The sequence below is a fragment of the Bos javanicus genome, chromosome 6, assembly GCF_032452875.1.
Source record: "Bos javanicus breed banteng chromosome 6, ARS-OSU_banteng_1.0, whole genome shotgun sequence".
NCBI classification, from domain to species: Eukaryota; Metazoa; Chordata; class Mammalia; order Artiodactyla; family Bovidae; genus Bos; species Bos javanicus.
The window spans coordinates 86,576,269-86,588,459 of NC_083873.1; the positions used below are offsets into that span (position 1 = coordinate 86,576,269).

At 35.5% G+C, this 12,191-nt stretch overlaps 1 protein-coding gene across 2 annotated transcripts in view; it reads left to right on the forward strand.

Moving 5' to 3' along the window:
• Positions 1-12,191, forward strand: part of MOB1B (MOB kinase activator 1B) — a 58,072-nt gene that overhangs the window by 32,763 nt on the left and 13,118 nt on the right. For both annotated transcript variants that reach the window (XM_061420419.1, XM_061420420.1), the window contains exons 2-3: positions 3,350-3,516; positions 9,420-9,513. In XM_061420419.1, the coding sequence (XP_061276403.1) occupies positions 3,350-3,516; positions 9,420-9,513 (261 nt within the window). The remainder of the gene's footprint in view (positions 1-3,349; positions 3,517-9,419; positions 9,514-12,191) is intronic.

Consider the following 12,191-nt stretch of genomic DNA (forward strand, 5'->3'; position numbering starts at 1 on the left):
GATCAACTTGAATGACTAATTATAAGGGGTTTGTGGTCAGAGTTTTCCCTTAAGGCTGTTATTTACTTGTCAAGCCATTCTGTCTTTCTCTAGAAATTGACTGACCTTCAAATATGAGTAAAAGGACTGGGATAAACAAACCTGACTGCTGGGTATTTATATTAAAAGAAAAGACCTCAGGGTAATGCTGTGACTTTTCAATCACATTTACGTTCTAATCAGAAAGCTCTAAGTTGTCATATAGTTATGATGTCCTGTTGGGAGCTATACAAGAGAAACTAGCTGAATTCTTGTCCTCTAAGACCAAAAATGTATACAGCTACTCTCATACATTGTTAATGAGTTTTAAAAGAATCCAACTTATTTTGGGGGAAAAAATAGACCTTATATAAACATAAAAAATGTATATGCCCTTTAGCAGGGCAATTTTACTTTTTTTTTTTTAATTCTAAGAATTTATCTTTTATAATATGAGGAGACTTACTGCAGCATTGTTTAAAGTGATAAATGACTAGACACAACCTCAATGTTTATCAGTAGGTGACTGGTTGAAAATATCGGTCTATATGAGGAAATATTATTCAGTCTTTAAAAAGAATAAAGTAGATCTACTTCTATTTTAAAGTACAACAATCTTCTGGACATATTAAAGTGGAAAACATTGTTTAGAATACTGTAGTACGCAGCAGGTGTATAAAACAAGCACAAGCATTTTTTGCTTGTATAGACAGACTCTGAAAAGGGTGGGGTGGGGGGCTACATACTTTCTGTTATTGAAAATGTTTTTTAATATTTGCATCAAATATCTTAAGATGCCATGTGAGATACTGGGTTAGCTGAAAAGTTCGTTTGGGTTTTTTCATAGACCTTATATATTTATCCCCATTAGTGTAAGAGCTTGCACTGATTAGTGTAAGAGCTTGCACTCACTGATGAGGAATTTTGTGTACATTTTGGTATTTGTGCTTTTGAACTTAAGTGCTCTTCAGTTGGTCTTCTTTTGACATGGGAATAAGGAGCAGTACTGATCACCCCTTCCAGAGTAGGGTGCATCCTTATTGAAGTTTCAGGTAGCAGTCAAAAAAGTTGAATATAATTTTTAAAAAGAACATTTAAAAAATCAGAATACTGAGATGATTAATTATTTTGCCTGAATAAAGCAGAAGGGTCAGAAAGAAGGGGGAATCAGTGGAGGACTTCAAAGCATTTTGGAAGTATGACTGTGCATGGATATGAGGAACTGAGAAGGGAGAGAACTCAGGGAACTGAAAGCATTTTATAAACATCATCCCATCTCTAAATTATACCCTCTGTAAAAAGTTATTTTCCAGACTTTCAAAAAAGCAAAATAAAGAGATCGAAGCCCAGACGATAATTTGTAGTTTCCTAAGTAACATAAGAAGAAAACAGCAAAATGAGGACTGGCACCTTGTTTTCTTGATTTCCTGTCTATCCCCACCATTATTCTGAGATCACTTGAACCTGATATAGGAAAAGCACCAAAAAAACCAAACCAAAACAATTTTTTTTAAAAAAATTCTATTTGTAACTTAATGTGTAAGAGCATTTGTTTCCAAAGTAAAAATTTCCCCATCCAGTCTTAGGAAATTAGAGTGGGAGTAGGGGTTGAGTCCAGCTTTGGACATTGGACTATTTCATTTTTTACTGTGAGTCATTCTGGTTCAGGAAGAGGAAGGATACTAACATTTGCACAGCATTTTACAGTTTTAAGAGCTTTTTTTCTCATTTATTATTTTCTCATTTTGCAGCTCTTGCATGATACAGGTAATGGTAATGTTTTATTATTGTTAGGCTTTCACTATTAAAGAAAAAATAGGCTCAAGGAAGTTGGGTAATTTGCCTTAAATAACATAGCTGATTAGTGTCAGAACTGACCTTCATAAAACCAAACTCAGATTTTTTTTTTTTTTTTTTCTTTTTACCCAAGTGTAAGGTCTTTGAGGAGAATGTGTTTAGTTTTGTGGCAGACCAATTCTGAATGGGTCATCAATCAAGAAAACATTTAGAAGCCTAACATTTGAAGGGACAGTGGTTCAGTAAATAGATATTTGTGGGGACCCTCCTGGGTGTAGGCACAGCTGATGTGCTTGTTGTTCTCATGTTCTCTGCCAGCCCTTTTCAGAGCAGCTTTGTTACATCATCACTTGCGGCACCAGTCTGATCAGTGGGCTAATTTAAAGGGAGAGTGCTTAACACTTGGTCTGAATACATACACCAGACTGGTGTTAGGAGAGCTATTTTTGTACTTAATCATACAAAAATTAGTAAAAATGTCTTTTGTCAAAAAATTTATTGGTCAAGTTTATTTTTCACACTGAATTTTGAAAAGGGAGAAGGAGGAGGAGGAAAATGAAATAAGCCTCAATATCATGCAGAGGCATGATAATCTTTTCTATGTTTTCGTACTTCAGAGATGGTGGGAGAGAATTTGACTTTTAATACATTATCTGATTAAACTGAAGAAGAGTTTCCATACTCTAATGTGGGTCCAGAGCCTTACTATGTTTAATATTTGACTTTGGGGTTTACTTTGAAGTGCACTGGGAAGCCACTGAGTGTAGTTTTAAGCAGAGGAGTAACGTCGCCTGATTGGTGTTTGTAAAGAGATTCTTGGCTATTGAGTAGAGACTGAAGTGATTTAGCACGTGCACATGTGCACACACACACCCACACCTGACAGGGAGACAGACAGACAGACATACACATACCACACCCCTGGCACGGAGAGGGGTCAGTGTTAAGAGTTGAGCCTGGGCTGGGAAGATACTCTAGAGGCGGGACATGGCAACCCATTCCAGTATTCTTGCCTGGAGAATCCCCATGGACAGAGGAGCCTGGTGGGCTACAGTGCTTCTTGTACAAAGGAAATTATTTATCTTAGAATGAGAGCCTTAGAATAAGGGTAAAAAAGAATACAATGACTAAAGATTATCACAGACTCCTTTTTATTTTTATGTATTACAACCTATAATCCTGAATCATTAATTTATTGTTGGATTTGTTAGCTGGGTTATAGCTAAAAATTCTTTTTTCTCCTTCATAGTTCTAGTAGGGCTGATGTCTGTGGGGTCACACAGAGTCGGACACGACTGAAGTGACTTAGCAGCAGAGAATATAGAGAAGGTTTGTGGGAGTAGTTACAAACTACTCCTACAAACAGTAGTTACAGCAATGATATTTCCAAGATTTAATGTAGCCAGTACAATTTCAAGCTATATATTGGTGGACTTTTAGGATCACTTCTATGTTACTTTATCCAGTAGTATAGTATGGTAGACTCTGTGGAAGGTCAAGCCTTAAACGCTTTTTTTTTCTTTTCTATTCATAGTGGGAGTCGCTCATCTAAAACGTTTAAACCAAAGAAGAACATTCCAGAGGGTTCTCACCAGTATGAGCTCTTAAAGCATGCAGAGGCCACTCTTGGCAGTGGCAACCTCCGGATGGCTGTCATGCTTCCTGAGGGGGAAGATCTAAATGAGTGGGTTGCAGTGAACAGTAAGTAGCCTTTCTATTTCTCAATGGACTCTCAATTAGGTTAGTAGACTCAGTATAGGTGAGTGTTGGGTACTGTGTTTTCTAGCATTTAGTTAGCAACCTAATACCACAATATAATGGTACCTCAATCCACTTTAACCTTTATGACACTTTATTTCTGAATATGGAATTACATGAAATTATCTCCTGTTATCATATAATACAAAGCATAGATTTACCATCTTCTTGAAAAAAATAATAATACAGCAATTGATGTCTATAGCACATTCTGTGTCTGGCACTCTGCTATTCTTTCTACATGAATTATTTTTAATTTATTTTATTGAAGTTTAATTGATTTATAATATATTGTTTTCACATGTATAATATAGTGATTCAGTATTTTTATAGATTATACTGCATCTAAAGTTATTGCAGTATAATGGCTTTATTTCCCTGCGCTGTACAATATACCCTTGTAGCTTACTAATTTGATACTTGCTGGTTTGTACCTCTTAATCCCTTGTCTCTATGTGGCTCTTCTTCCTTTTTCTCTCCCTACTGATAACCAATGGTTTGTTCTCTATATCTGTGAGTCTGTTTCTGTTTTGTTATATTCATTCATTTTATTTTTTAGATCTACATTTAAGTGATATCATATAGAATTTGTTTTTCTGTGTTTGACTTAACTCCACTAAGCAAAATACCTTCCAGGTCCATCCATGTTGTTGTAAATGATAAATTTCATTCTTTTTTATGCTCAGTAATGTACCATTGTATGTGTGTATGTATGAAAGGGAGATATATATATATGTATATATATAAATACACACACACACCGTTATCCATTTATCAGTTGATGGATGTGTTAGGTTGCTTCTGTATCTTGGCTATTAACTTCCATATGCTGCTTTGACATTGGTGTGCATGTATCTTTTCAAATTATTGTTTTTATTTTCTTCTACATGTATTACTTTATCTTTACAACCTCATGATGTAGGCATTATTATTATCTGAGTATATTATAAGAAATCTGAGACAGAAAATTGTCGTAATTAGGCTAGGTTATATAGCTAGTAGTGGTAGAGGCTGGGCTCAAATATAGTTATAAAATTTCAGAGACTGCTTTGACCACTATGCCAAATTACCTCTTTCAGTAGCATACTCAGTTATTTGCCTTAATTATGTTTTTTTTTTAATTCAGTAGTGATCTTATGAAATTAGTGAAATATATTTATGATATATTCTTAACCTCTAGGAAGAAAAAAATATAAGTAAAAAGTAAATATATTCCTGGGATTTAAGCAGAGAAAGTGGGGAAATAAAAGTGGTACTTTTAGTATTCAAGGTTCATCAGCCTCGGTGAGGAAATTAATAAAGTTTTATAATTGGAGGAAATTTATATGACTCTAGTAAAAATTAAATTAAATTTAATTGAAAATATATACTAAATGTCTAGGCTTTGATTAAGGAAAAGCAGAACCATATTTTTATTATAATATTTGATGGTATTTTATTGTGGTTTGAAACATATCATGGGATTTATAAATTGAGCTGCCACCCACTGATAACTTTTAGGAACCTAAAGGATTTTACTGAGATGTCTTAAAACCTCACTGTGACAGCAGTTCCTTAAGAGCAGTATTTATTATACTACAGTTATCCTCCTGACCCCAGAGAGTTTATTTACTGAGGAGATAAAAGTAATTTGTTTGCTTTATTGTTGAGACTCATCTAACTTATTAGATAGTTCTGTGATACTTTAAGGACAATATTCAGAATAAATTTCCAACATATGTGCATATACTTTTTTTTTGATACTTTTTTGTGCCTTTTCTTGTACCATTTATTTGAGAGCTCATTTTCTAATTTGAAAAACCGAGGAAGTAGGTTGCTAATGGGAACTTGTGGTATAGCACAGGGAGCTCAGCTTGATGATCTGTGATTGACCCTAGATGTTGGGATGGGGGAGTGGGATGGACGTCCAAGAGGGAGGGGATATTTGTATATATATAGCTGGAATCACTTCATTTTTAGAGCAGAGACTAACACAGCAGTGTAACATAGAGCTTCTGTCCTACATGAGTTTCTTTTAAGTATAAAAGCAGATCATTGTTATCTGTCTGTATTCTGCCTCCATAACCAGAACTGTCTGTACTATTGAAATGTCTAGAACTTCAGGAACTTCTAAAATTTCACAGACATTTTGCAGTTATAGCTGGAAGAAAATTACTTTGAACTGACGTGTTAGAACATCCCCATAGAACATGGAATTCTGCTTTTAAAATATAGCAATTGACTGAAATAGTGGATTACAGTTTTTTCTTATATGTATATATAGTAATGTTTCCAAATGACACTTGATAAAGTGAAGAGGATTTGAGACTAAACAGATAATTCCCATTCACTGACAGTGATTAAGTAATCATATTGGGTACATAAAAGGCTGAAGGGAATTTGTTGATAAGATTGATATCTTAATGGCCTTTTGGCTTCAATTTTACTTGCCAGATGAAGATAAATGGTAGAAGATGGGACATTTTACAAATTCAATAACTAATCTCATAGCCAGAAACCAGAGGCTGTTTTTGAACATTCTACTGCTATAAAGAGTGATAGCTTAAAGAAGATAGAAAATTCAGAGTTTTGGAAAAAGCAGATGGATAGCTTATAATTAATTTTTGTTACATAGAATATTGAGGCCATGTCTTTGTGGAAGAAAACTAACAATGATTTAAATGTCTCCTTTATGATAGACAAGTATTTTTTTTTTTTTTTAGCACTCTGCAATAAACCAAATTTTAGAGGTAGGAAACTGAGATCCAGGGAGGTTAAGTAACAACTGGTAAGTATAGAGTTGGGATTCCAAGCCACAGGTTACCCTTTGTTCACATGGAGGACAACTCAATTAAAAATGGGCCAAAGAACTAAATAGACATTTTCCCAAAGAAAACATACAGATGGCTAATAAGCACATGCAAAGATGCTCAGCATCACTAATTATCCGAGAAATACAAATAAAAACCACAATAAGTACTTGGGTGCAATCTCATAAACGACAGAATGATCTCTGTTCGTTTCCAAGGCAAACCATTCAATATCACAGTAATCCAAGTCTATGCCCCAACCAATAATGCTGAGGAAGCTGAAGTTGAACAGTTCTATGAAGACCTACATGACCTTCTAGAACTAACACCCAAAAAAGATATCCTTTTCATTATAGGGGATTGGAATGCAAAAGTAGGAAGTCAGGACATATATGGAGTAACAGGAAAGTTTGGCCTTGGAGTACAAAACAAAGCAGGGCAAAGGCTAACAGAGAGTTTTGCCAAGAAAACACACTGGTCATAACAAACACCCTCTTCCAACAACACAAGAGACTACTCTACACATGGACATCACCAGATGGCCAATACTGAAATCAGATTCATTATATTCTTTGTAGCCAAAGATGGAGAAGCTCTATACAATCAGCAAAAACAAGACCAGGAGCTGACTGTGTGGCTCAGATCATGAACTCCTTATTGCCAAATTCAGACTTAAATTGAAGAAAGTAGGGAAAACCACTAGACCATTCAGGTATGACCTAAATCAGATTCCTTACAAATATACAGTGGAAGTGACAAATAGATTCAAGGGCGTAGATCTGATAGAGTGCCTGAAGAACTATGGATGGAGATTCCTGATATTGTACAGGAGGTGGTAATCAAAACCATCCCCAAGAAAAAGAAATGCAAAAAGGCAAAATGGTTGTCTGAGGAGCCTTACAAATAATTGAGAAAAGAAGAGGAGCGAAAGGCAAAGGAGAAAAAGAAAGATATATCCATCCTAATGCAGAGTTCCAAAGACTCCTAAGAGAGATAAGAAAGCCTTCCTAAGTGATCAATGCAAATAAATAGAGGAAAACAATAGAATGGGAAAGACTAGAGATCTCTTCAAAAAATTAGAGATACCAAAGGAACATTTCATGCGAAGATGGGCACAATAAAGGACAGAATCGGTCTGGACCTAACAGAAGCATATTAAGAAGAGGTGGCAAGAATACACAGAAGAACTATGCAAAAAAGATCTTGATGACCCAGATAACCATGATGGTGTGATCACTCACCTAGAGCCAGACATCCTGGAGTGTGAAGTCAAATGGGCTTTAGATAGTATCACAATGAACAAAGCTAGTGGAAGTGATGGAATTCCAGCTGAACGATTTCAAATCCTAAGAGATAATGCTGTTAAGGTGCTACACTCAATATGACAGCAAATTTGCAAAACTCAGCAATGGCCACAGGACTGGAAAAGGTCAGTTTTCAATCCAATCTCAGTCTCTTGGATCATAGAAGAAGCAAGAGAATTCCAGAAAAACATCTGCTTCACTGACTGCACTAAAACCTTTGACTATGTGGATCACAGCAAACTGTGGAAAATTCTCTCTCTCTCTCTCTTTTTTTTTTAATGTTCTTAAAGAGATGGAAATACTGGACCACCTTACCTGCCTTCTGAGAAATCTGTATGTAGGTCAAGAAGCAATGGTTTGAACTGGACATGGAACAGTGGACTGGTTCCAAATTGGGAAAGGAGTACATCAAGGCTGTGAATTGTCACCCTGCTTATTTAACTTATATGCAGAGTACATCATTTGAAATGCCAGACTGGATGAAGCACAAGCTAGAATCAAGATTGCCAGGAGAAATATCAATAACCTCAGATACGCAGATGATACCACCCTTATGGCAGAAAACAAAGAGGTTCGAACTAAAGACCCTCTTGATGAAAGTGAAAGAGGAGAATGGACAAGCTGGCTTAAAACTCAACATTCAGAAAACTAGGGTCATGGCATGTGGTCCCATCACTTCATGGAAAATAGATGGGGAAACAATGGAAACAGTGAGAGATTTTATTTTCTGGGCTCCAGAATCACTGCAGATGGTGACTGCAGCTATGAAATTAAAAGACATTTGCTCCTTGGAAGAAAAGTTATGACCAAGCTAGACAGTATATTAAAAAGCAGAGACATTACTTTGTGACAGAGGTCTGTCTAGTCAAAGCTATGGTTTTTCCAGTAGTCGTGCATGTGAGAGTTGGACCATCAAGAAAGCTGAGCACTGAAGAACTGATGCTTTTGAACTGTGGTGTTGGAGAAGACTCTTGAGAGTCCCTTGGACTGCAAGGAGATCAAACTTGTCTATCCTAAAGGAGATCAGTCCTGAATATTCATTAGAAGGACTGATGCTGAAGCTAAAGCACCAATACTTTGGCCACCTGATGGGAAGAACTGACTCATTAGAAAAGACCCTGATGCTGGAAAAGATTGAAGGCAGGAGGAGATGGGGGCGACAGAGGATGAGATGGTTGGATGGCATCACTGACTCAATGGGCATGAGTTAGAGCAAGCTCCAGGAGTTGGTGATGGACAGGAAAGCCTGGCATGCTGCAGTCCACGGGGTCACAAAAAGAGTCAGACACAACTGAGTGACTGAACTGTACTGAACTAAGTGAAAAGTCGAGTTTTATTCTTTTCCGTAGAGATAGCCAAAAGACTCAGAAACTCTCACTCTTAGTGATCTATGGAAGTTCTTTATATATTCTGAATACAGGATTTTTATTGATTATATGTTGCAAATAATTTTTCCCACTCTGTGCTTGCCTTGTTTAAAATTTATTTATTTTTTATTGAAGGGTAATTATAATATTGTGTTGGTTTCTGCCATATATCAACATGGTGTGCTTGCTTTTTTATTCCCTTAAGGGAGTCACCTAACCAGAAGCTCCTAAACTCAGTGAGTTAAGTATTGTTTCTTGTATACTTATTATCTGTTCTTTGTTGAGGAAAGAATGTGGATAGAGCTCATATTTTGCTGAAATAAAAGGTTCTCTTTGAGTAAAATTAAAATTTAACATTTTACCTATAAATGATATTTGCTTTGCAGCTGTAGATTTCTTCAATCAGATCAACATGCTTTATGGAACAATCACAGATTTTTGTACAGAAGAAAGTTGTCCGGTGATGTCAGCTGGCCCAAAGTAAGATATGATTTATGATCAGCTCTCAATTTTACTATATCATACAGTTCTTAGATAAGAAGGAAATTTCTGACCTTACAATTTCTATATTTACCATCTCCTTCAGTGATTCACCAATGACTAGTATCTTGAGTCGAGAGTTCCTTAACCTAAGCTTTATGGTCCTCCCTATTGTATTGTCCTCCATCCTGCCTTTTTTCTGTTTGCTTCTGCTTCTCTATCCAAACTAGATTATTAAAAATGCTTCCATTACATTTTAAAAAATAAAAATAATTGTTGATATACAGTGTTATGTTTCAGATGTAATGCATAATGATTTGACATTTACATACACTATGAAATGATCGTCATGTTAAGTCTAGTAGTCTTCTGTTCCCATACAAAGTTATTAGTGTCATTGACCATACTCCTTATGAACTGACTTATAACTGGAGGTTTGTATCTTTAAATAAATATACATATATACACATACTGCATATTCTTTATTTATTCATCTGTTGATAGACACTTAAGTTACTTTCATATTTTAGGTATTGAAAATAATGTTGCAATGAAAAATAGTTTGCATATATCTTTTCAAATTAGTGTTTGTGTTTTCTTTGCATAAATACCCAGAAATGAAACTGCCGGCTCTTATGGCAGTTCTATTTTTAATATTCTGAAGATATTCTGAAGCACCTCTATACATTTTTCCATAGTGGCTGCACCAATTCACAGTTCCATCAACAGTGCATAAAAATTTCCTTTTTGTTACATGCTTGCCAATACTTATTATTTGTTGTCTTTTTGATAATAGCCATTTTAACAGATGTGAAACAGTATCTCATTATGGTTTTAGGTTGCATTTCCCTCATGACTGATGAAATTGAGCATCTTTTAATTTGTTTGTTGGCCATCTGTATGTCTTTGTAAAAATGTCTATTCAGGTCTTCTGTCCATCTTTTAATTGGGTTGTTTACTTTTTTTTGATTTTGAGTTATATGAGTTCTTTGGTAGAATTCACCTATGAAGCTATTTGGTCTTTCACTTTTGTTTGTTGGGAGTTTTTTTTTGTTTGTTTGTGTTTTAAAATTACTGATTCAGTTTCACTACTGGTAATCCATCTGTTCATAGTTCCTATTTTTTCCAGATTCAGTTTTGGGAGATTGTATGTTTCTAGGAGTTTATCACTTTCCTCTAAGTTATCCATTTGATTGGCTGTAATTTTTTGTAGTAATCTCTTAATGTCATTTGTACTTCTGTGCTATTGTTTTTAACTTCTTTCATTTCTGATTTTATTTCTTTGGGTTTATCAATTTTGTTTATTTTTTCAGAGAGCCAGCTCTCAGTTTCATTGATCTTTTCTATTTTTTTTTTCTTAGTTTCTATCTCATTTAATTATGCTCTGTTTCTCATGATTTCTTTCTTTCCACTAACTTTGGGTTTTATTGGTTCCATTTTCCCAGGTAATTAAAGCTTAGATTGTTTATTTGAGATTTTTCTTATTTCCTGAGATAGGCTTGTATTACTATAAAATTCCCTCTTAGAACTGCTTTTGCTGCAGCCCATATATTTTGGATCACTGTGTTTTTGTTTTCATTTGTCTCTAGGTATTTTTTATTTCTTCTTTGATCTCTTCAGTGACCCATTGGTTTTTGGGTACTCTGTTGTTTAGACTCCACCTGTGTTAGTACTTTTTGCAGTTTTTTTCTTGGAAGTGGTTTCTCTGTTATTATTTATTATTGTTGTTAACCAAGAAATGAATATTTGAGAATTTGCAGTTTAAAAGTTCATACCATGATGACAGAAATAAATTTCATACAAGTATCTGTCAAAGGTGAAATAAAAAAATCATTGGGGACAAAATAGAGTCAGAAGATGAAGTCATTTAAGTATAGTGAAAGTGAAAGTTGCTCAGTTGTGTCCGACTCTTTGTGACCCCATGGACTATACAGTCCGTGGAATTCTCCAGGCCAGAATACTGGAGCGGGTAGCCTTTTCCTTCTCCAGAGGATCTTCCCCACCCAGGGATCAAACCCAGGTCTCCCACATTGCAGGCAGATTCTTTACCAACTGAGCCACAAGGGAAGCCCAAGAATACTGGAGTGTATAGCCTATCCTTTCTCCAGTCGATCTTCCCGACCCAGGAATTAAACCGGGGTCTCCTGCATTGCAGGCAGATTCTTACCAACTGAGCTATCAGGGAATCCCCATCTTAAGTATAAACATGACAAAAGAAGAAGATTCAGGGGATCATAGTTACAAACCCTAGAAGTATAAGCAATATACAGTTTTGTTTTTCAGAATGCTTAGGGCATTGAAAATTAGTTTTTTTTTAATAAAGCTTCAGGATGTTGAAAATGATTTTTGGTTTACTGTGTTTACTTTTGACTTTCGCATTTAAAAATGAATATAGGGGACTTCCCTGGTGGTCCAGTGGCTAAGATTCCAAGCTCCCAATGTAGGGGGTGCAGGTTCTATTCCTGGTCAGAGCACTAGATCCCACATGCCACAACTAAATCCTGTATACTGCAACTAAGACTCCGTGCAGCCAAATAAATAAATAAAATACAGATTTAAAAAAATGATTATGGAACACCTGGAAATCATTAACAGAATGAAAAACATGATTATAAGAGAAATGCAAAAAACATAAAGGGTTCATAACATAAGGGAGAAAACGTGGGTAAATTCCTGTG